Below are 25,348 nucleotides of genomic sequence, written 5' to 3'. Positions count from 1 at the left end.
AGCCAGTGTATTGATTGTCAGATCATAAGCTGATGAGAATAATTGTGAGTGGTAGTACTTGTTGAGAGCTAACAGCATGCGTTCTAAATTTGCAGAAGCTCACCCTCCTCCTGACCCAATTTACAAAAAAATCTGTATGAAGGGAGAATCCTGAACGATCAGGTCAGTGGATGAACGGAGTCTGTTTACAGTTTGTTTTTAACAGGATACTACAGTAGTTATCTCCCCGAGTCAGGGACATAAGACCCAGGTTATCTCCCCTGAGAGGTGACCTTAATAAAGGTCATTCAAATTTTACCCAAGCACACAATGGAAAATAATATAAGCATATCATATAAGCATATCAACCCTCCTATTTATTCTCCGCCTGTTTAAGCAGTACACTTATTCCAAATCTCGGGCTGAATTTAGGTCTGGTTGTGATTGGCTGACCTTGCCTGAAACATGAAATCTGTCCCTAAAAAAAGGCTAAACCCAAGGCTGAATAGGAACTCTATGCTGCTTTGCCTCACAGGTGGTTGGCTGGTGCTGGGAAACCATCTGCAACGTCTGAGGGGCCAAAGAGGATGCTGGGAGCCAGGCAGAGAGGACATCTACTCCCAGAGCCTGCTGCAGTTAAAGATGTATTGCATTCACTCTCTGTAGCCAACAGTCTATCTTTTACCTTAAATATAGTCTGCCACCAAGGACGTTTGACTCATTTCTAATCACATACACCTGCGCTGCTTGCCAAAAAAGCCATTTCAGAGCTCTGCAGTGGGTGACAACAGCAATACGAGCTCAAGTAAATTGAGAAAGAAGCCTGATTGGAACAGGAACAGCAGAGACCATCACCTGCAAGCAAAATTAGCATAATCTCGACACCATTTACAAAGATTTTAACAGCTTGTGTCGTTAAGGCTCTTCTGCTAAAATTAAAGGCGGCTCCAAGCTTTTGGCTCCAGCAGATCTGTTCCTGTCAGGAGCTTCATGTAACAAGACGGCAGCAAAGGTCAGCTAATCTTCATGCTCAACATTTGCCTACATATCCATTTTTCAAATGAATATGATGCCATTCTAACAGTTCTTTGAATAGGACAATGAAATCTACATTTTCCTGTACTGGGCTTGACACCAAAAATAATTTACTGTTACCCAACAAAATGATAATTCATCAAACACAGGCTGGTCAAACAGACTACAAAGTTAAATAATAATGTTAATAATGCATGTCAAAGTTTTAAACAAAGATCTTATGTGATCTGTGAGTGCTCAGAGTATGTGAATGACTCTCAGCTACTACTGAGACAAATTTTAGCCCAACATTTGTTTAGGAAACTGAGTAATAACCAGTTTTGTGTTTGCTAAGATTGATTAGATGTGGTAGCTTCTTGATGTGGGTCGACTTCATAAGTTAATCAGTTGTAGATGTGCATCCAATGATTACTTTTTGACTGTTTCATTAAAATCCATCCACATGTTCATCAGGTATTTTGCTAACAGACAGGGTTTTCAACAAACATATCACAGAACCAGTGAGCACTTGAAGTATGTGTTGGGGATGACTCTCAACTACAAACACACACAATTTTAGCCCAATAACTAAAATAAATGATTGAATAATAGCCAAAGACACAGGCACAGGCATTTACACTATCACCCACTTTTCACAGCAGCAGGCAATAATTTTGGTGTGAACTCACATCCTCCTGGCTAAAAATAAGAAGGTTTAATTATATGTTTTAACAGCACACAGTGTAAACAACATCCCCCATGATGGTATGGTGTCGTCTTTGTGCACATAGTAAACATCTGTGAGATCATCCCTAATGCTGGATGACATAAACAGCCATTCTGAGATTTTTTAATTCTTTGTTTATTTAAGACAGACACCTACTGGCGCAGAAGTAACAATTCAAATGTTAAATTGCTCCTACATTTCTAATTTACCGTCCAATGACAATGAAATATTACTAAAATATTACCTCAATTTTGGCACGACAGCAGGAGTGTCTTTCCAAAAAGTAGACCTTTTTCTTCAGGGCAAATGTAATGCATCAGAGAATAAATCTAAAAGCCCTTAACATGAATATTGTGTAGGAGCTTGAAGCACAAAAATTTGAGGTCATTGTGACTGAAAAGAGGACCTGATACCACCTGAGACCACCTGACATCTGCAGGAGTGTAACCAAACACAATTCTTTCCGAATTCCCAGTCAGGCGGGTCACTCTCAGTCACTTCAGTTGCCAGCTCCAGGCGACAGCCCAGACAACGGCCATGAATTAAAGATGGCATTACTGCGGCAACGGAGGACCCAGAAATAGGCTGGCTTGACCTTTTCACTGACCTGCTCTGAGTGGTGCAGACATTTGATTTTACTCCCTCATCTGAGGTGTGATTGAGTGCTGAAGTGCAGAAGCAGAGCACGTCAAACGGCTTAGCGTCCCCTTTCTAATGTTTCAAGGAGCTCAAAGGGAATCAACACAAACCTGACCCAGAGAGAAAATATCAAGTCCTCCACATGTGGATAAAAGTTTAGCTCCTATAATTGCCACTTGAACCTCAATTAAACAGCAAATAACTGCAGAATTGCAGAGCTTCTGGGCTCAAGGGTGCTTCAAATGTAAATCCAGAGAAGGTTAAGATTAAGAACAAATATTGAACAGCAGAAAACCTTGACACGCTGACAAAAAACACTTTTATTTAATACAATTGCCTGTTATGCAAAAGCCTGTGCAGATGAAATGAAGGTCAGCGTGAACCACAACAGTTGGTGCAACTTAGAAAAGCCAAAAACAAAAAGGCTGAAAGAAGAAAGCTACTGTGAGGCCGTGAACATGTGTTAAAGCAGAATATTAATAAATGTGGCTTCAGTGGGCTTGCGGTTAATGCCCCTCAACAGTTCATTACACTGTTGATGTGAAGAAATTGTGGCGTATAAACTAGTTATTAACACAAGACAGGATTCACCACTGCTGTCAGCCGTCGACATAGCTGTAGATTAGATCTGGCCATGAAGACGTGCAAACTAATTGCATTTTAATGGCTCCAAGCCAAGTCTAATAGAAACGTAGCTAATGTGTGACACAACACACACAGCAGTGGGATAAATTAGGAACAGAAACATGAAATAAATAAACCTTTTCTGTTAAATTTACCTTGACCACCTCCAACGATGATTCCTGTGTCGATTATTAATCAGCATCTTCCAATGACCATACAGAAACACTATTGCTTTAATCACAGCTGAAATTGCATTGATAATTTCTTGTGCTCAACATGCACCTTTTCTGAATCCTAATGACTGTGTTATTGCCCTCATTTTAAAGTTTGGCTCTGCTAACACAGAGGTGATCTTCAGACTGACCCATTTAACAACAGTTTCATTTAAACTTTGAAACGATGGGGAGGAAGCAGCTAAAGAGCCACTCTTTTCTCCTCCTCTGTCGAAAGGTAATAATGAGCCAAAAAAAAAAACTGTCTGTCTAATATTTGGCGAATTTCGAAGCCACCTTTTTACCGTTTCACTGGGAACATCTTGACAAACTGCATCATCTCTTGGTACGGCAACTGCAGCGTAACAGACTGGAAAATTCTGCAACCTGTGGTGAGAACGGCTGAGAGACTCATCGGGGCTCTCGCTCCCCTCCTCTGACACCATTTTCAAGAGGAGAGAAAAGAAGATAGATCTCAGTATTGTGAAAGACCTCTCTCACTGCTCCCATGTGCTAGTCAACCTCCTCCCATCCAGAAGAAGATACAGGACATCAAAGTGGCATCCACATGAATGCAAGAACCCAATGTTCCCCATCCGAAACTAACTAGACTGATTTTATTCTCTTCACTTATCAGCAGATTTAATACTGACAAAATATTCTTAGCCTTAAGATTTTAACCTTGTTAGCCTCTTTCTTAACCCAGAATAACTTAAAGGTTTGCCTTAAAACAAAAGCAGTAAGAAGTCTAACATGTCTGTTAGACACAACTCAGACCTTTTTTTCCCCAAGATATCTGTCAAGTAGGACACAGAGACAGTAAGTTTTTATTCTTCCCAACACACTCCTCTGAGCATTTCTTGAATCACAAAAAGAAAAAAAAACAACACACACTTTGCTCGCAATCACATCAGCTGCACCAGCACCCCAAGACGTAAAACTACCGTCTCCTTTGGGTTGTTTTTCATTCAGATTTTCCATGACTAACTTAGAAAAATCACTAAAAAAACCCCCATCTAATTTAAAAGTCTAATTTTTCCTCCCAATTTTCAGTCACACTTGAATAGCTTATCAGGCTGTCATTCTCGTATCCCCGAGCCACTAAAAACAAGAGCTCTGCAGCTGCATGTCGATATTGTGCAGCTGAGAAGCGGTACTTTATTACACCGTATGCTGTTTATTATTAAGAATAAACAGGCAAATATTACACCCAATAACAGATGACAGCAGAAACTCCTAATGTAGATCAATCACTCTCATACTGATTGCTGCAGCTGTTGAGATTATTAATTTGGCAAACAGGCTTTGTAAATAACACACCAAATGCTCATTTACCACTCTGCACTCGAGCAATGAGGGGATGTGCTGCACAATAAAATCTCATCCAATAGGCTGTTAAGTCGACGCCTTAGGAGAATTCTAGAAAAGCTCTTCGTCTGAGGTGTCGATAAAAGCTGAACTAAATGCTAGCTGCGTCAAGCTGACCCTTCACCGCATCAGGCAAGTTAAATCAGACATCCCAAGAGAAGCAAAAAAATAAATAAGAATCTACTGCGACCTTTACTGGGAGTATGAGAAATGGCTATATTGGTTTGGCAGATCTATTAGCTCTTATTCTTGGATCAGGTTTGGCTTTATTTATATTGTAATCAGAGACTTTTGCTGCTCAAAAAAGTCAACTTTTATCATTTAAAAGTGCCCCAATGCCTCATGAGACAATAGCTATCTTTTTCTTTTACTCCTCAAGCCCTCGCCTAGTAAGATAGAGCTCTAGTTCATTAAAATACATGTATAAAATAATTTAAGGAATTAAATATGATGCCATAAACTACCAACCAAGTGTAAATGTGACAAGATGTTAAGAAGAATGTTTATATCCCTCTTTAAATTAACTGCAATAGCTTTTAATGATTCCTTAATTTTGTAACTTTTGCCATCTTCAAGTTAATTTTTTCACTTGGTCAAACCATCGAAATACTTATATATAATTATAACAACAGACAAGACCCAAACCCAGAAGCTGAAGCCACAAATGGTGAGTGCCCCCTAATGGTTGCCTGCAAAACAATTTTTAAATCAAGCCTTTCCGTGTAATTAAACGCCATATTTTCCAACTAAAAACTAAAAATACACTTCACATAATTTTTTTTAGGTGTTGAGTTTTGTTGATTCGTGTAGTTCTTCCTTTGTTGCTGTATGTCCAAATGTGCATTTCTTCCATTCGTTTAGTTTAAGTTGGTTATTTGAGGCCTAAAGAAAAGTTTGTGACAGTATCACAACCTGTTAGTGACTTGGGAGCATGTGTAGGTGGGACTTTTATTCAAATACAGCATGACAACACCCCCCCAAAAAAGACATTTTGTCTTCAATTTTGAACAAGAGAAGGCCAAGACACTTTGTCCATCTTTAATAATATCAGTAGGTCTAATATGTTTTTCTGATCAATTCATGCCAGCTGAATAGTAATTACCTATAATTTGGGGTTAGAGCTAAAAAGTCAACGTCAGTCTCATAACTAAGACAGTTAATGTTGTATAATAAACAGTATATTCTTATTATTAAGATTCATGATTCTCAAACTGTGGTACAAGTACCATTGGTGGTACTCAAGATCCTTTTAGTGGTACTCAGAAGGAATTTTATTATCAACTGTTTACAAGTTAAATTAAAAAGTTAATTAACCATCACGAACTGAACTGGGACATGAATCTAAAAAGCAGAGATAGCCCAAAACATGAAGCGTTTAAGCAAATTACAATCTTGGCTCCAAATCGAAATCACTCAAAAAGTAAATATACACGAATAAAATAAAATAAAATGCAATGGAGACCATTTCAAGAAGCCCTGTGGAAACTGGTGGATGATAATTACGGCATGCTTGCAACAAAAAGTGCAAAGCAGGGAGGAAATTTGATTCAAATTATCTGAAATTTGTATTCAGTTACTGTGGAGCAAAAGAGCCAGGATTGTAACGTACATGGTGTCATTCTCAGCAATGAAAGCATGGAACCATCACGTCTTAAACTGCACCCTTCTTCAACCAGGTGTTAGGCCAGTTTGCTCATTTATGCCAGATATGAATTTAAGCTTGTAACCCTCTACCACAGGTTTTAATCTCTATAACAATACGTGGTACTCGGAGAGCTTAGTTTCTGAGGTTGCTATGAGAAGTTTGAGAACTACTTATTTAGATGACAAAAACTGCCTAAAATATGCCATGTACATCTGTCACATAACAGGATTAACAGTCTTCTGGTCATAACCTGCACTATGATAGAACATGTACTAAATCCTTGCATATTTCCCTTCCCACAAATGATTTAGAACCCCTGTAGGATATTTATCATCCCCTCTCAGTCATAAACTCTATTGAAAGAAAGAGGCCTGTGGCAAAACAGATAAAGCAAAGAAGCCTATGAATCAAATCTACCATGTCTGGGTATGTTAGGAGGTGGCTGCTGAAAATCATTTGCAATAAAAAGACTCAATTGCTGAGCTTTAAAACATCATGTCTTCTGTTACACACTGGAGATGAGAGGCCATCGCCTGTCATGCCTCTGAATCGGTGTGTAAAACGACGTTGTTACTATAAATTTGATTTAAGTGAGCTGGGGCAGAATCTCTTAAAGCTTTCGGTGATCAACGTAATCAATACACAAGATTTAGTTTCACAGTTAAACTGTGGGCTCAGTCTAATCTCTATGTTCCTTGTTTTGGGAACATGATAAAAGCCACATTCATACGCTTTCCGTTTCGTAATCGTGTACGTGTAAGTCCTGTTTTATTACACCGATCATTATCCGTATTGCTTACAGAAAAACATGCCTCTTATCAACAAATCCTAACCTTGCAGGTAAAGCATGGCTGAGCATTCGAAAGGCTGTGGGCTTTTCGGTAGCTGTTATTTGGGATTCAGAGCACTGCCAAACCTCTGCAAACAGAAAAGAGATGCTGAACAGAATTTTAACAACAATCCTGAGAGGGATTCTGAGTGCAAAGCACTGAAGTGTTGCAGCAGAACAAAATCAATTTCTGCAATTTTTCCATTGGCTAAACACTAGTCTGTAGTCAATATATTCATTATTCAAATTACGCTTTCTGTAACTTAGTTTAAACAAGGTAATAACCTGCCAGCACTCTTTATACGAAGGTTGCAGAAAAAGCTTTTAATTCTTTATTATCTCTTGTTGCCAAAAGGGGAAAGGGTGATATTACTTTTTTTTGTCTGTGTCTGTTAGCAAAATATCTCTCAAATCACTAAACAAATTTGTATGAAACTTCCAGATAGTAATCATTGGATGTACATTTACAGTTGGCTAGCTTTTGGAGTAAACCTGATTCAAGATGGCTGCCAAAGCTAACTGAGCTTCCAAAACACAAAAACACAAAAATGGCTATAACTCTGTTCATTTGGCACATTAATAACCTAGAATTTGGTGTGGTAGTAGCTGAGACTGATCCCCAACACATATTATGAGCGGAAAGAGACTGTGACACATTTTTATTTTAAATTTTGCCTTTAACTACTGTATTTAGAGTCAACTTTGTCCATCTGTTAGCAAAATATCTCACTAATTTTAATAACATTTTCAGGAAATAATCATTAAAAATGTACCTCAAGAACTAATTGACCCCATTCAAGATGGCTACCACACTTTTACAAATATTGTGCTAAAGATTTGTGGTTGTGTGGTAGTAGCTGAGGGTCTTTCACAACATTTACTCTGAGAATGACTTCTTGCAATATTATGAGATTGTGCCGATGTTATTTTCAAGGTTTGACTTAAACAACTACAACTCTGTCGTTTTTCAACATAAAACTGTGACATGAAAAGTATCAGGCAATTTGAATTTCTTTAAGGAATGCCAGGCCTTTAATTAAATACATATTTTTTTGCCTCTTCTCTTTAATTTATAAAAATGCTAAGGAGTTAGAATAATTCAGCAGTGATTTTCCTACAAGATGAGAAAAATAGGAAAAATATGGTTGTAACATTAACGTTTTGGTTTATTCTTATCGTAAGCTGCACATATTACACCTCCCATCAACTGTAGATGCTAAAGAAGGGCGAGAACAGGATTCAGCTTTTCAGCAAAATGAACTTTTCCTCAACGAGGGCTAACAGTCCACATTTCAGAAACATTTAGCTGTGTTACTGCTTCTAGTTTACTGAAAAACTGGCATATAATCACAAACCGTGTTTATATGTCTCATTAACACGATTCGATCTTTAATGTGTTTTAGAGGCAGTGTCGAAAAAAAGTGAAAAAACGTGTCTCGAAAGCAGAGATATCATTTTGCCTTTCTTCTTAATGCTAGCAGGAGTTTACTCAGGACTCAAGCCTGTATCTCACTGGGCTGCCACTGCTGGATGCTAAAATTATGAGAAAATTGTGAGAAAATGTGTGGATTTTCAGTTGCAGTCTAATCGAATTTTGAGCGTTTGCAACCAAGTCACCAGCGAACTGTTCGGTCATATTTTTCAGTTTCTTTTTGAAAATCATGACCGACGTGCAAAACTGTATTCTTGGCCGTGCACATTGTTTTGTTGCCCAAATCCGCCCACATCGTACCCACCTCAGCAGCTGCCCCCTCGTTTATGATTGAATCTACTGGAGTTCACTTTTAAAATGGAGACAGGCAGATTTGGAGCAGTTTTTAATAATTATTATTTAGCATTCAGGGCTGCGGCCTCAAATACTTTCTGCTATAGGAAAGCTCCCTGTAACGCTTTAAAGAATTATGGAACGAGTTCGGCACGGGCTCGAGACGCCGACGACAACTTTGCCACTTTTTTGTGAGAAAATTTGTTAGTTTTTGAACGTGTTCAAATTTAAGCAACAAGACCGCCACAAGAGGGAAACGGAGAACCCTCGAGAATGTTCCGAGGCATTTTGGAGAGTCCTTCACATTACAGACTTTAGTGTTTGAAACAAACAGATACAGTCTAACAATTAGATAAGAAAGATGCACAGGGGGAGTAAGTTCTGTCTCATTAACAGGTGTTTTGATACACAAATTAGCCACTTTGCAAGAAGAAACATACGCAAGAAAAAACTGTTAACGCCTGGCCTTGATTTATTCCAGTGTATCAACAGATCTAATCGCCTTGAAGAGCACAGATTACAGAGAGTTCTGTTAGATGATAAAAAAAAACATACATGCTGATAAAAAGGAAAGGACACCCTCCTGTTTCTAAATATATATCGAATGTGATGCAGCTCTGTGTCTGGAGGTATGAATCATCACAGATCTTTACAGCCAGCCGGAAACCTATATTTGCTCATGATAAAAGTTTATTGCCGTGTGTGCTCGGGCTGCAGATCATGAGGCGTGAAAAGAAGTGTAAAAAAAAAAAAAAAGAAATAAAAATAGCAGTGAGAACTGAGGAGATTCTCATAAACGACTCTAGTTGTAAGGATGATTCCTACAATCGACGCTCTGTAGGGTTTGGTCATGTGCCACACATTATATATATATATATATATATATATATACACACACATCACAGTAGTGTTGTGGAGAACAAATCCAAGCTAATAAAAGACATGGCATGCCTTGAAAGAATGCATATCACCTGCCGCCTTTTATGTCAGAGTGTTAAACTAGCTCAACTTGTGATGATGGTATACTGTACATAGACATTACTATTTTGGTCAAACCTTGTAAATGACGATAGACGCATGTGTCTCATGCATAAGAGATCTTGTAGTGCTCTATGTGTTGTGAATGACTCTCAGCTACTACGATCACTAAATTTAAGTATAATATCTGTTAAACTGATTGAGCAATAGACACGTTTGGGTTTTCTAGGAGCAGCTTGTTGTGGCGGCCATCTTAACTGAGGTCGGCTCCAAAAGTTAATCAGTTGTAGAAGTACATCCAGTGATTACATCCTGAACATTTCATTCAAATCCATTCAGTGGTTCATGAAATATTTTGCTAACAGACACAGTTGACTTCAAAAAGTTAATGGCAAAAATTTTAAACACAAATCTTTTGCAATCTGTAAGTGCTCAGAATATTTGTTGGGGATGATTCTCGGCTACTACCACGCCAAAGTTTTACATCGATATCTATAAAATTGACTGAGTTGCAGCCATTTTTGTGTTTTTTGGGGTCAGTTGGCTGTGGCAGCCATCTTGAATCAGGTTGACTCCAAATGTTAATCCCTTGTAGATATACATCCAATCATCTCTGTCTTAAAGTTTCATAAAAATCCGTGCAGTGGGTCATGAGATATTTTGGTAACAGACACAGAAGATGACATTATTGCCCTCCCTCACCTTAATGGAAACACCAAGTCTGAATATAAAACGGGGATTTTTCCTGAGAGGCATATGGACAGTGTGAAACATTTAAACAGGCTTAAAACACGCTTCTTATTTGAGGATAATGAGGGTAAATCTGATACTGGTAATATGGATGTAAAATGAGGGAGGAGAGATGGGATTCAGATGTCCAAATGGAGGGAAAAAAAGGGTCCCAGAGGAAACATTTTGTCCATTAGGCCTGAGAGATTACGTAACTTTTCTTGATGGATGCTGCACCTTTGCATGCACACAACTTTTGGCGACGGCGAGCAAATGATTGAGATTTTCTGAACTTTTGCAAAAGACACTGAACGTTTACATAAATATACGTGTGTGTGAGTGAGTGTGTGTGTGTCCCCAGCTAGGGAAGGTAGAAACAGAAACTAAAAAAAGACCCCTAAAGGAGGAAAGAAACGAGGCAAAACTGCTTACCGAATTGCCTGTCTCCGAGGGCAGGTGAGGAGCAGAGGCTGACGGCCAATGCAGCCAAGAGGACGGGACGCCACGGTGAATCCATACCGCTCCTCCTAATCCATCTTCGGCTAAAACAGCATGTCTGGACGGCGGAGTCGCGGGTCGTGGAGCTCGGAGGGTGGGTGGTGGTGGTGGTGGTGGCTTCTCAGAGCAGCATGCTGCGGAAACCGGGAGGGAGAGATGAGAGGCAGGCTGCGCGGAGCGGGCTGTCGTTTCAGCACCACAAACAGCGACCAGCAGCTTGACGGAGAGGAGAGGAGCCCCTCCTTAAGTTACTGACGTCAGGCTCACACACACACACACACACACACACACACACACACACTGAGGAGGGATGATGCACGAAGCAACAGACTGATGGAGACACGGATGGAAGAACTATGAACGCAACAAAAAAAAAAGCTGGCTGGATTTCCTCTTCAGTGGCTAAATGTCCCACATGCTGCATAAAAATAAAAAATCACTGCAACACAGCTTCAGGTTTCACAACCAGAGTCCTGACAGAGTTGGGACCTCCTGTAAATTTAAATAAAACCAGAATTAAATGATATGCAAACCTCATACACCCATATTTGTATTAACAGTGGAACAAAGTACACATATCAAGTTATCAAGAAATTACACCTTTTTTAGAGAAAAAAATAAAGGTAATTTTGAGTTTGAAGGTCAGCACAGGCTGTAAAAGTAATAAGAAACAGCTGAAAAAGCTTGTATAAAAACAATGTTATCTATTTATAACTACCTGATTTACTTTCTGTAGTAACTATGGCATTTTAAAAAATGTTTTATGCAGTCAGTTTTAAAGTAACTTTTTTCTAGATATCAGCTCAAGAATAAAAACTTGCCCAAAGCGGGCTCCGAACCAAACTTTGGGAATGTTTATCTTCCAAAAAAAGTTACTTTCTTGTAATCTCAAAAGTTAAAAACTTTTGCACAGTGTTATATATCGTAGAAAAGTAGTTGTGTAGTATTTGAGTTAGTAATTTAAATATATATATTTAAAAAAATGTTGCTGACTCATGCTGCACACATTTTGTTTTTCTTTCAGAAATGGAGGCATCAGATCAAAGAAGCTAATCAATTAGTCACATTCTGAAAACTGAAATATAAAAAGCTGTTTGCTTGTTCTGTATCATAAACAACATATTTTAACAGCAGGATATTCTGGCTGACAGAAATAAATAGTGCGGCGTATCCTGGATATTGTTCGGCTTTGAAAATGAAGCAGAAATATTAACAAAAAAAAAGGAACTTTGGGGGAAATTCAAAATGAGCAGGAGTTGTAAGAAAAACAGGACGTGATGTATAGTAGCTCCTGCTCCCCGATGAATAATGTCTGCCTCTGCTTTTGCTTTCCTGAAACCAGGACCTTTGATTTAATGTCACAGTTTATAAATTGAAATCAGAAGCCGTTCGCCTTCAGGAACGAAAAGCTCAAGAGGATGATGCATTGTTTGGTTGCGCCGTCATTACTCTGCAAAGCACCGTACAGGCAAGAAAACGCCACGCCTGAGCCGATCGGCACAGTTCATTTTATTGAAATTAGTAGCAAAACACGGATTCCAAGCTGACAAACCAACACATATACAAACACAGATGAGCATCTTTAAAAATATATATGTATATATAAATGAGAGCAGTGAAGAATGAAAGCTTTAAAGAACAACACGTCTACACGAGATTCATATTGAGTGCGTATGTATACATTATGTAAGCTCTCCTTTACGGCATCTTTTCAGAAAACACAACACAAAGACATTTCTTTAGATTCAGGGATCCTTATAAATGTAGAATCTCATTCAAAGTCCTCACTGAAGATTCATAGATAACCCTGTGGGGGACAATGACGACAAGGTTAGTTGCTATGGCTCACATAGGACAAAAACTATTCACCTTTTATCAGACTGAATGAACAAAAAACATCAAATTCTCTCCTGCTCACCTCTGGACATCTCCTCTGTCCACAGATGAGACGGCATGTTTGTGAAGCTGCTGCTGCACCGACACAGCGGCGCTCTTCAGGCCAGCGTTGGACCATCCTCCTAATGAAAAGAGATTTCTTTTATAAACACAAACTGTAAACCTTGAAATGGATGTTGAGGCTACAAAATAAAAACAAACGTTTATTGTGTTTGATGATGGCCAAGACGTGCAGAACGGCCGCCAGTTCGGTGAGGCTGCTGATGGCGTCCGAGTCCAGAGACGAGACGATCTCTTCTAAGAACGACCTGAAAGAAGCATGCGGGAACTTACCATCAGAATATATTAATGCCAAGAAGAACTGGGACCTGGTGCAAGTTCTAAGACGTATACCTGGTGATAGAGGGGGATTTGAGGACGATGGACAGCAGGGTGCTGGACAAAGGAGGCATGTCTTCCACCGACTGTGGGACGATTACCTCCTCAGGATGGGTCAGCTTTAAAAACACAAACACAGCAGCTGATAAGGCACTGATAATTGCATGTCATTTAAATTTTAACAGGTTAAAATTAGATTCGCTTTGCTTTGCTCAAAAACATAAACAGGACAGATAAATGATGTCTCGGCTGGAGGGGTTTTCAAAGGTCGATGTCGGTTTGTAGAAATCAGCGCAGCATGAATGTTTGGTTTTTGGCACTTATATTACATTTTTATATTCATACAGAACACAATCTCCTGGATTTTATGAAAGCATTTCCCAACATAAATTTATCCATGTTTTCTCTCTAAAAGTAGCCTTTTCTATCTAACCTATGGAATATATAAGGTTCTGAAAGATATGACTTAGATCCTTATTATGTTCCCTGCAAATACAACACTGTTGTTTTAAAAGTTAGCTACATATCCTTTAGGATTTGCTGGTGTTGTACCCCATAATGGGAAACACATTGACAAACGTGTAAGAACACCGCTGCTCACAGGCGAGGCTCTGAGAATCAGCTCAGTAAGCTCAGATTTGGCTGATGTCGAATGCTTTTAAAAGTATGCAAAAATAAATCGACCTAATTAATCAGCCGACCGATCAATCGGTCAGCCTCTAATAAAGATTAAGCCATTTCTTATTGCTCCAGTTCCCTGGTACCTTCTGAAGCAAATGTCTCTTTTCCACAATGATGACGGCGAAGAGAGTAGAGAAGACGCCGCCGAGAGGTGCTCCGTCCCACATTTGTGCCACTTGGAGGAAATCAGTCAGGCCGGGAACAGCAGACTGGCAGAGCTAAAGAGGGAAACAGATTCATAACACAAGCAGCAGCACAGGAAGCTGTTAACGACAGTACTCCTGAAGAAGGGTTTTAGCTCGACAGGCTGCTATTTATGGCTCATACTAAGAGAACAAGGGAAGGGTTAGGAAATAAATTATATCATACCAGCTTTCCTTCCTCTGGTTCTTTCCTGAGTCGGCGTGCTAACAGCTCTATAATCTTTTGGAAAATGTTGGCCACCACGCCCAAGATGACATCCTCCTGATTCTCCCGATCTTGGTTATTATCACCGGGTACGCAGCTGTTTGCCGCCTCCTTCAAAATTGGCAGCACTGCAGGGATGCACACGTAGCCCGACTCTGAAAACACAAAAGAAGCCCCCCCATTCCCCTCGTTGGCACCTTCACTTATATGTGATTTGCTTGGGATTTGCAGGATGATGCAACAGAGCTACAGCAAAGTGAAATAAACGCTCTTTATTCAGACTTCCTCTCACTTTACCAGCGGCACAAAAAAGCTGACCTGAGAGGAGGACGAGTGAGCACAGGTGGAGGATTTGACCCTTGAATGTCTCGTCGCCCAAGCCCACGAGCAAAACGTCCCGGCACACTGCGAGGAAGCTCTGGTAAAATAATCATAACAAACAAAACAACAAATATGAACAGTCAGTAGAGATGAGGTCTGAGTTAAAATAGGTTGAATTTGACTATTTAATATCTATTCTGCCATCATAGTTTCCTTTGAGAGGATCATAAAACGGAAACTATGAACACAGGTGAGCTCAGCTTTTCTGTCAGAATACGTGCATCGCTCTAACGAAACAGGCAGCAGTCCTAACTCATAAAGCAACAGCCGAGATTAAAATATTCTTAAGACAGAAAACTGAATCATTACCGAACAAATTCGAAGAGCGTTTTTGCTTAAAATGCACACCCCAAAATGCCAACACTTGTGTAATCATATGCAACATCTGATTGCAGCAACAATGTGGTGATGAAAATGAGCCCATTTCAGCCTGGTGTGATGAGCAGGAGGAGACATGTACTCTGTGTGTGTGTGTGTGTGTGTGTGCGTGTGTTTGTGTGTAACGGAGGAGAAAAATCAATGAAGATTCTAAATTTATGGAGCAGAACTGAGAGTCCCAAAAGGAGGAGGGGGAGGCAACCAAACATTCAGGATAACAAGATAACTGTGTGTTTCATCTTGATCCAGGCTATGTACTGGAGCCAAAGTGAGTCCGATAAAAATCAAAGGTGGCTTTTCTTCCACCAAACAGAGATGTGATTTAATCTGCCTGCTGAGAATCTGTGGAGCTCGGTGTGACTTTCCAACCACGTAACTGATCATAGAAACACGACACGCCATCTATTCGTATTATCCTCTTCCAGGATTTTAAATTGGATTGATATTGGTGCTCCTTTAAAAGTGACAGAACAACCTGTTGGTTGTATAATGTGAGAAAAGATTTGCTTTTTATGCACGGCAGAAGCAGCGGATTCTGTTATCCATCACGTGAACCTAAATCATACTTTGTGACAGGAAAGGATTTTCTATCTCTACTACAGAGATGAGACACTCGCTGAAATAAACACAAAGTATTACAGCTTCGGTAACGATAAATGTCTGGAGGGGTTTATTGAAAACTGCATGTCTTTTGATTGTTACAGTCTCCTAATGAAAGTGGATGTCACAACATAAGAACAGGCTTTCTGAGGCCATGTAATGAGTAACGTTTGTTGTAAACTCACCTCTGTTATCTGTGTGGCTAGCTGCTGAGACCTCTCAGAGTCCTCACCATCATCACTTAAAGGTTTAGTGAAAAAGGGCAGCACCCTGTCTGTAACCCACGCTGCCACATGCTCCAGAGAGAGCAGGTAGTCTCGACCTTCTGTCAGCTGGGAAATGGAAGAAAAAAAAAACAATGCCTACTTTCATTTCTACTTTAACTTGTCTTGCAGTTAAAGACAGAAGGAGCAGGCTCCTTGCCAGAGAGAAATTGGCTTAGAAGTCGGTCATCTGGAGGAATGTGTCAAAAAGAAACTGTTAGAGTAGCTGCCGAGAAAAAGGAAAAATCTGACTAATGACTGGTGTCATTATCTATTAATCTGCTGGTAATCTTTTAGTAAAAAAGACATGGGAGGAGAGGAGACTTGTTGGCCTTTTCTACTGTTTTTGCTTTAACTTAGAGCCAAATTACCAAAAGTCTAGACAGTTTCCTGTCAACTCCAATTCAGCAAAGACTCAAATCCCTTGATATTACAGGGAGCACTCGTTTAAAATTCATAACTAGAGTTGGCAGCGCCTTGTTACAAAAACTTGCGACTTCCGAAATGCAAAACAAGACAGTGTTGGGAAACTTGTGAGCACAAAACGAGGAGAACAGGGACGAGAAGAGATGCGAACTGAACGTGGAGGCTTACGTTGTGTTGTAGATGTGCACCGAGACGGCCGTGGTACGTAAAGGCTTTCAGTGCCGTCTCTGTTTTGGGATGCTGAGGGTCTTCTGTGGTCGAGCGAAGGTGAGTGTACAGCACTGACTGGCAAGACAAACAATTATAAAACTTCAGTTAATTCAAAGCGTAAAAGCAAATCTATTTAAAAAAAACACATAAAAATAGTTCACTGTTGTACCTTCCAGTTCCCTAGGACTGTATGGAGCTCCTTCAGAGGCCCCTGACCGAGAGCAAGGACTTGCTCCCGTGTAGAAGTGTGGCTGAAAAGGTACTCCAGGTAGGCCAGGGCCAGGTCTGGTTTGGCCTCCACAGTCTCCTGAATACGCACCTTCCTGCTTTTAGTTGCATTCTCCTGAAGTTGGGAAAAAAGGAAACTTTTACAAGAGGTCTGAGAAACGACATCCAAACTGAAGACATCGTGTTGGCTGACCCCTTGTTTGGGAAGGGACTCTGTGAGCCAGTCGGTGATCAGTTCGAGAACGTCAGAAGCCTGGCCCCAGCCACAGATGCAGTCCAGCAGCTCGCTGAACTGGGCCGGAGCAGCTCCCGGGTCCATCCTCCTCAGTTTGGACAGGACCCCACAGCTAGGACGAGAAACCGGAGACAGGTTAAAGGAGCTACAATAAGTGACATTAAAAAAAACAAAACAAACAAAAAAACACATTTCTGCTCACCTAAATGTTGGAACAGCAGCCGCAGGCATAAAGGAGGCCAATTGTATAAGAGGAGCAACGCATCGATCATCCTGGAAAAATATTTTACATCTGGAATAACTTTCTTAAAAAAAAATAAATAAATAATGCAGCGAAGCTAAAGTACCTCAAAAGCCTGGAAATACTTGGCCATGACGTTTCCAAACTTAGCGGCAGTGTACTTGTGCGCCTCTTCGTTTTGTTTCAGCGCCTTCTTGACACTTCCCCACAGGATGACCACGACCTCCAGCAAACTGGCCACAACAGCCATGTCTTGTCCCAACGCAACAGGTCCACCCTGTCGAATGTCAAAAGTATAGACAGCCTGAATTTAAAAAAAATTATTGGACTGATAAAAATAACATATATTTGATTACAACTGATATATTTGATTGTTGAGATTAGTGCTTCCTCTGTTTGTTGTGCTGCCACTTGTGCTATATAACATAATTAGCCCTGCATTAGTAAAAGATGGGGTTGAATATTTGAAGAAAAATTTTAAAAACACAGAAATTCGAAAAAGCGTTTCTGCTTAAAATACACAACATTAATGACAACAAAAAGAAGGTTCCTATAAATTAAAAAGTTAAATATTTTAAAGCATATATTCAGGTTAAATGTGATCATTTCCAAACTTTTTGCCCTGTTCCAAAGATCTAACTCTATTTGTTCTTTAATCTCTGTTAAATCGTCCTTACCATGCTGTTCTCCTTGTTGCTGTCATTGTTTTCAGTCACGTCACAGTCCACCTGGATGCAGCTGTTCAGAGTGCGTCGAATAGCCAACATAAACTTTACTGAAGAGGAAACAAAATGATGCATGTGACAAATCTTAAAATACAGAAAACGCAACATATAAATGCAATAATTTTCTTTTCCGTCTAATCAGTTTGCACCTACTTATGTTAGTGGGTGCTGTATGTTTGTGAGCGTGCTGGTAGAACTTCCTGGCAGCCATGGGGTTCATCTGGATGAGGGTGATGCAGCGGCAGCACCACTCCCTCTCCGACTCATTGACAGGGAAGAAGGACTTGAAGAGCAGCTCGACAACCCGCTTGGAGACTGAATGGGAGTCTATAGCCAGCCGGGCCAGGAGGTGGTCCATGTTACACACGTCCCAGAACTGCAGATTAGCACGTGAAGCACATAATTTGGTTAGATTACAGCTGGATTTGTTACAAGAAATGGAAAGGATGGACAATTTTTAGATAATAAATACAGTCAACATGAAGTGTGTTTTAATGATTCAAAAGAAGCAAGAAGAACAAAGTACCTTGGCAGCACGGACGGCTTTCACCTTGATAAGCAAGTCAAGGAAAGCAGTGCGGACCTTCTCCGATTTGTCGTGGAGGCTGTACTTCAGAGTGGGCAGGAGTTTCTCCAGCAGTGGGTGGCTGAGAGGATTGTCCAGGACGAGGGGCAAACACTGAGGGGAAAAATATCATGAAGGCTCCTGTACGTACTTACTGATCCTGGGTTATTTTAGGAAAAAGAGAATGTCAAAAACACCAAACACTTACAAATAACATCTTAAAATTTGTTTCTTTTCTTCATTTTTATGATTAAGAGGCATGCCTAAGACAAAGCCATATGTAAATGTGTTAATGTGTGACTAAATATTAACTGTTTCATAAAATTTGATGCAAAGTCAATATTTATCTTACATACATATTTATTTAAAAGAAAATATAACATAATAGACATATTTGGCTTTATTTTATGAATACAAAATACTATTAAACTAAAAAAATCTGTAAACTAAATGGTGTCCTTTTTTTTGCCATTTGTCACAAATGTAATTGGTTTTGGATACATATCAATTTTATGTTTATGAAGCTAATGTTTATGAAGCTAATGTTTATGAAGCTAGTGTTTACGAGTGTTATTCAGTTAATAGCTATGTGATTTTAAAAGTTTACAAAACATTAAAAAGCAATATTGAAATAAAACACCTAAGGACTTTAAACAAGCAAGTAGATAACCTTCTCCACAGGTAGAACTATATGTTAGATTTTTTCTAAATAGAGCATTTAAACTCCTAAACTCTGTAAACTTCACTGAAAATATTTAAAACCCACCACAGTTGTTATATTTGATATTTGAGAAAAAGTATTTCCCAGCAGAGGTGGGGAATCATCATTTCAATTCCAAGACAGGAGCAGGGAGTCGTAACGTTTGTTACCTTGAAGACCGAGCAGCGGACGTCAGGGGAGCTGCAGTCAGCGGCGAGCTCCACCACCAGCTTCTTCAGGAAGTCTGTGATGACTGTCGGCGGGAGGAGCTCCCAGCACTTAGCCAGGATCTTACAAACCCCCAGGATGGCGTGGGAGCGCACTGTGGGGTGAGGGTCATCAAGGAGGCCCTGAGCAAAGCGCAGATTTTTGTTCCAAACAGTTCATTTTCTGCTTCCTCGCAGCAAAAGCGAGGCTACATTTCTTAATTAAATACTGACCATCGTCATGTCCAGCTGTTTTTGAATGTTCCTGTCTATATTCTCGCTGCTTTGCTCCGGGTCATGGACTGGGAAGGCCTGAGTGAAAAGGAAAGTGGCATTTGCACGTACCTCAAAGTTAGGAACCTGAAAACAGAACCAAACAGTATGACATTAGACTACAACGATGCCATAATACCAGCATGAAAACAGTAACTTATGTCTGCATACACTGAGAGCTTTCCAGAGTATGGGCTTGTAGAGATTATAGAGCATCTTGTCCACGCTGTGACAGCCCTTTCTTGAGTGAAAATAGCTCACAATCTACATGAAAGCAAACACAACAGGAACATCAACACAGATTGTAAGCAAATATGGACTAAAACTATGAAAAAAGTATAATTAAAGCTTCTTCAGGAGCCTACTTGTCGGACTTTGACATAAACAGGCGACACTCTTTGAAGAAAAATTGCATTCTGCATAAAATCCTGAATACACAAGCTCTCAATCTTCTCCAGGAAATCCCCTGTAGCTTTCTTCCACGCTCTGAAGTAGATCTCAGCGATGTGAGCAGTTATGATCCTGAAAAAAATAAAAGTGGAATGACTAGCACGCACCCAAAACTGAACTGCGTGACTGAGTTTTAAGGTATCTCTCATACTTGTTGTAAAACTCCAGCTGGTTTTTGATGGTGCCGTGAATAACCCAGATAAAATCAACATTCCAGCTGAAGAGAAACACCAGGAACCGCTTCCCCTGTGATGATTATGTACACGTCCGTGAGGCTGACAGCTCAAGGACAAAGCCACGACTGTAACAGTAACAGACTCGACTCACGTCATCGTTCCTAATGAAAGTAGGACGGTGAAAGCACTGAAGCAGCAAGTCGTTTATCTGATTGTTGTCCTCTAACGCGTAGTCCAGACTCAAAAGCACATTGTGGAGGCTCCACACTCTCTGAACCTCGGAACCCTGAAAAAAAAAACAAAAAAAAAAACAAAGTGATACTGATAAACCCCATCTTCAGTTTCTTAAAAGGTTGTTGGTTTTGAACAGACTCTCGCAGCTGCCACCATCACTTTCCTCTGGCCTGGAAGACACCACGGATTGTAACAAAGGCTAATTTGGAGGACACCGACCGGTTTCTTTAAGATGAAGCACTTCTGCAGGGAGACGAGGAACGCGGCGCGACCGAACTTTTCCCTCTCCTGCAGCCCTTTCTTCCACCAGGCCTCGAACAGAACCTGAACGTGGAGCTGCAGCGGAGCCTCTGACACGGGAAGTGACACCAGAACGTCTGAGGGATGAAAACAAAACAGAAACCATCGGAAAGATTCCCTTCAACGCCAACATACAGTCCAGAAGTAAAAAATAAATAAATTCAAGTTGTGATTTTAGGAGTAATAAGGGAACCTTTAGGGATAAATATTTCTAAATAAAATAAGAAAAAAAAAAACCCTGTGTGTTTTGTTTTCCTAAAAGTTGATACTTACGTCTAAACAACTGACATTAATCTAATAAATTTGAACAAATTAATTTCTTAAATTAAAAATAGATTGGTAACAAAAAAACAACACTCACCATGAAGACTGTGGGCAATTTCTAGAAGTGGACTGTAGGTGTCACCATCTTGTAAAACCTTCAGAGAGACTGTGGCCACGAACGTCACACCGTCCACAACAGCCATGACTTGTTTCTGAGAGATAAGATGTCGAGAAATAAAAATCAATCGATACAACAGCATCATGTAAACAGCAGACCTAACAGAAGTAGGCTGCCTCATCTTTTCTGACAAAAGAGAGGGTTCATTTCAACTCGTACAAAGAAAGGTTTTGTTGTAGGAAACGCTCACAAAATGCAGGCAGGACTTCGTGATTTGAGCGTTAAATACAGCAAAGACACCTGAAGTGACTCACAGGGTCTGCAGCTGATTCCTCCCCCCAGCGCTCGGGAGGCGACTCCAGCAGGACGGCCCGAAGGAGTGCCCCCAGTCTCCTCCAGAGAGCCTCTCGCTGCTCCCTGGACATCTCCTGCACCACCTCTTCCACATCAAAAGGCTCCGTTTTGTCCTTCTGCTCAGCGGCACAGACAGAAGCACAGTTTTGAAATCACAGCTGCGTGTTATCCACAGCCACATTCACAAGAAACTTCAGCTTTTGTGTTTGACAGTATACTCTGAATGGCATTGCCTTGGCCTTAAATCCTTCAGAGGGATTTCAACAAGGTTATACCATTAAACTCGAACATTTAAAATCTTTGAGACTGACTGAAAATGAAAAATGCAGCTGAAAAGGCTTTGTGTTATTTCTTGGGTGGAATGTTCACACAAAAGAATCTGAATTCTCAGAAATAATTTTACAGATACGAAATGCTGCAGTGACAACTATAAGAAATGTGGACAAAAAAGGCAATATTTCACTTATAATGGTTTCTTTTCATTGGCTCCACAGAATAAACTCTGGAATATTATGTACCAAATATTACACATAAATTATATTATCCCAAAAAGAGCACTTTACTTTCTGGATGTGGCGAACTGTCAACAAGACCTTCAGCTATCAGGCTAATCTCCTGTAAGCAAATTTTTGGTAAGTAGGAGATTAATTTTATGCTACAGATTGTTTGTAAAACTATCCTTTTAGTTTAGTTTGGCTCATATAAACCTGATACACTCCTTAATGAAGTTGCTACAGGCAGCTGGGGATGTCTCTCCGGCTCTGCTTGCATTTATTTGCATCTTATTAACTCATCTAGCCTAGTTCTTTCCTGTCTTTTTTTTTAAAACCAGCATCTCTGTGCTGTCTGTACTGTCTTAGGTTTAGGCCAAATAAAATACAGATTTTCCTCCTTGCTGTCAGGCCCCTGAGCACTTTAAGAAAATAAATTATTGAGTACGTTTTGGTAAAGTTATGTAAAATAGCCTGAGATTATTTTGCACTACATAAATGTAGCTTAACTGAAAATCATAATAAATAGTATTTCAATGGTGAGTAAATGAGGAGTAAAAGTCATGATAAACGCTAAAAGTAACTTACATGATCTTTTGTTTAGCCCTTTGTTTCAATTGACAATTAAAACTCCACAATTAGATAACTTTTTGTGTAACTATTACAAATATGAACATTTTTCTTTTTGTTTTAAGATCTTCAGATTTGGAATAGTTTAACATCAGCATTAAAAAAATAAACTAAAACCAGTTTTATAGCTTTAATCCTCTGGGAAAACTATGTCTCAAAGAACAAAACAAATATGTGAACACCGAATATATCAGGTAATACTTTTCTCCTCCGTGTGTCATGTTTGTCTTCTGCTCTTATTTGTTCTCTGCTTGATTTTAAAAGTTTAGCCTTTTGGATCAGTAGTTTTCTAAAGCTTAAAACCCTTTAAAAGTACAAAACAACAGTTACATCGTTTGTTTTGTACCACTGTTGCATATATAGTCCTTGTTAAAATAAACCTAAATAAAACTAATTTAATTGCACATGAACCTCTTTGATTGATTTTCTTATGTTATAAATAAAAGACCTACTTGAATTATTGAGACTCTGTAATGTAATAGGACTCAACAATAAGAGTTATTTCCCATGTCTAGGACTTGAATTTTACATTTATCTCCACTAAAATTCTTCACACTTTAACTATTAGTATTAAAAGATATGCTTTACTTTTGAAATTGCTGCAACTAATGAGGCAGATCATTAGATTTCGAATGACTGTGAAGATCTATTTTACTGTATTACATAGTGTTTTTAAATCCACTCTATATAAAATAGCAGCAGACGGTTACTTACATGAAGCTGGATAAAGCGAAGGAAGTCCTCGACATTTTCCTTGCAAACAGCTTCTAAAAACGTCTCTCGCTTGGACATGATTTACAGTCCCCAAGCGATGGGAAGTAACCCGAATATTTAAAGTAGACCTGCGACAAAACATTCAGTAACTTTAGAGACTGTTTACATTCACCCAGCAGCATTATTTCCGAAATGAGATCAAAACAAACATGGCTGCCCGTCGGACGCTAACGTTAAAGTGTTATTTCTTTATAATTGTATAACTTAAATCTCACATTGTTCGCTGCACAAGATTCACGGATAGATTTAAAGTCGTTAAAATATGAGATAAAAATAAACTTACTTAATCTGTTCCCTTTTTCGGGAGGTTTTACGGGAGCCGGAAAAAGGAAAATGACAACCTGATATTTCAGTAGTGAACCCGCGCAAATTTGGATACTGTTTACGTCATGACGTCGAACGTCAGTTTTTGGCGTTATCACAAAGATGTTATTATTAACAATGACCACTTGATGGCGACAAATCACCACAAATTAGATCTTTCCTGTGTTATAATCTGATATTCCACTTTTGGTCCTGCAGGGCATTTACACAAGTGGTTTAATATTTCTAACATAAAATGTCTATTGGAATGATAAAAAACAACAAAATACTTTTCAAAAAAACCCAATTTATTCATAGAAAGTCACGAGGCATCAGATCTTTTGAAATAATGATAATTAAAAAGGAAAAAAAAAATCACATCTTGGGTTTTTTAAGGCACAGGATAGATGACAAAAATGCATTGTTCAAACATTTACACTGCATTGCAAAACATATACAAGCATATAGACAGAGATGCATATTAACACATTTTGCAGCATGATAATAAAATGCAATCCTTATTGTCTTTGTTTATACTTCTTTTGTTTTATGACTCACATTTGGATTGAGAGCACTCAAACCGCTATTCAAGTATCCTTTATCACAATTTCTGTAGTGTACAGCACTTGTTCATAGCTCTAAAATGCCCCATTTCAGTATCTGAAATAAATATAACTACAAATATTGTACAAATCCCTAAAATAGCGTGAGGACATTTCAGAATTTGCATACATGCATTCTATGTTTTTAAACAGGCATGAAGACCAAGAGGTAAACAATCAAATAACACTGCAGAGCATCATAAAAAAAAACAAAAAAAAACAATCTGAAACAAAAGAAAAACTGCTACTCAAACCTACTTTGCACTTGAACCTATTCCTTTGGTTAGTTTTCGCAAACAAGAAAAAAAAAGAATATTTCACATTTCGTAAAAACAATCTGAACAGAAATTTCAAATAATTTGGACAGATTTTTATAAAATTTCCCTTAGGGAAACATAATGCATGAAAACCCCTGCAATTTGTTGAAACTTGTTGCAATTGGTTGATATATTTATATAGAAACATCTTGATATTTACAGGGAACACTGAAAACAAAGACAAGGCAGTTAGTTTGTTTCAGCACGTTATAAAACAGTTTTTTCAATTCATAATGAACTCATAACACAAATTAAAAACGTCTTACATGCTGTTTTGATTCCTGTAAATTGTTTAAAATTACATAAATAAAGCTTAATGTGCCCTCAGATGAGCCAGATAACTATTTTAGAGCAAAAAGGTGGTTCCTTTAAGTGATGAGGGATTCTTGACTTCTTCTAAAGCCATGAGATGATAAACCATCTTCAGTTAAGTCATACCTGCAATACAAAATAAAAACAGTATATGTTGAGTTAGAAACAATACATTTAACCGCTCTAAATCACTAAATATTGTAAAAAGTGCAAGAAAATGCA

The 25,348-nt window shown here is 39.1% G+C and overlaps 3 protein-coding genes across 8 annotated transcripts in view; all 3 read right to left on the bottom strand.

Annotated features, from left to right (window-relative positions):
* The window catches only part of ptprn2 (protein tyrosine phosphatase receptor type N2), a 121,401-nt gene extending 110,156 nt beyond the window's left edge, over positions 1-11,245 (bottom strand). The window contains exon 1 of the mRNA XM_017406697.3: positions 10,942-11,245. Within this exon, the coding sequence (XP_017262186.1) occupies positions 10,942-11,026 (85 nt within the window). The 5' untranslated portion in view covers positions 11,027-11,245. The remainder of the gene's footprint in view (positions 1-10,941) is intronic.
* A 1,251-nt stretch (positions 11,246-12,496) lies between these two features.
* On the bottom strand, positions 12,497-23,983 carry ncapg2 (non-SMC condensin II complex, subunit G2). 2 transcript variants are annotated; one of them, XM_017406393.3, is made up of 27 exons: positions 23,876-23,982; positions 23,533-23,660; positions 21,658-21,813; positions 21,323-21,437; positions 20,881-21,038; positions 20,579-20,713; positions 20,403-20,497; positions 20,167-20,323; positions 19,973-20,065; positions 19,763-19,888; positions 19,493-19,672; positions 18,584-18,736; positions 18,211-18,433; positions 18,010-18,107; positions 17,439-17,609; positions 17,294-17,364; positions 17,050-17,203; positions 16,798-16,971; positions 16,587-16,703; positions 15,915-16,061; positions 14,689-14,788; positions 14,332-14,525; positions 14,046-14,180; positions 13,297-13,400; positions 13,105-13,211; positions 12,926-13,025; positions 12,497-12,814 (listed from the first exon to the last, which is right to left on the bottom strand). In XM_017406393.3, exons 2-27 carry the CDS (start codon positions 23,608-23,610, stop codon positions 12,763-12,765), a joined length of 3,393 nt encoding a protein of 1,130 aa, XP_017261882.1. In that variant the 5' UTR covers positions 23,611-23,660; positions 23,876-23,982; the 3' UTR covers positions 12,497-12,762. The 2 variants fall into 2 exon arrangements, with proteins under 2 accessions (XP_017261882.1, XP_017261883.1); XM_017406394.3 differs by lacking the exon at positions 23,533-23,660 and having other exon boundaries at positions 23,876-23,983.
* A 199-nt stretch (positions 23,984-24,182) lies between these two features.
* The window catches only part of esyt2b (extended synaptotagmin-like protein 2b), a 38,351-nt gene continuing 37,185 nt past the window's right edge, over positions 24,183-25,348 (bottom strand). For all 5 annotated transcript variants that reach the window (XM_025003875.2, XM_017406795.3, XM_017406796.3 and 2 more), the window contains one exon: positions 24,183-25,252. In XM_025003875.2, the coding sequence (XP_024859643.1) occupies positions 25,183-25,252 (70 nt within the window). In that variant the 3' untranslated portion in view covers positions 24,183-25,182. The remainder of the gene's footprint in view (positions 25,253-25,348) is intronic.

This window comes from Kryptolebias marmoratus, linkage group LG21 (genome assembly GCF_001649575.2).
Source record: "Kryptolebias marmoratus isolate JLee-2015 linkage group LG21, ASM164957v2, whole genome shotgun sequence".
Classification (NCBI taxonomy): Eukaryota; Metazoa; Chordata; class Actinopteri; order Cyprinodontiformes; family Rivulidae; genus Kryptolebias; species Kryptolebias marmoratus.
Note: the sequence above shows the minus strand (reverse complement) of the source record. Positions and strands in the feature narration are given on the sequence as shown.

Coding starts and splice junctions, on each gene's coding strand:
- ncapg2 (XM_017406393.3), bottom strand. CDS start 23,610: ATGTCCAAGCGAGAGACGTTTTTAGAAGCTGTTTGCAAGGAAAATGTC. Junction 19,889..19,972: donor TACTCTGGAAAGCTCTCAGT/GTATGCAGACAT, acceptor TTCTGTTTTCAG/GTTCCTAACTTTGAGGTACG. Junction 14,526..14,688: donor CTCACTCGTCCTCCTCTCAG/GTCAGCTTTTTT, acceptor TTGTGTTTTCAG/AGTCGGGCTACGTGTGCATC.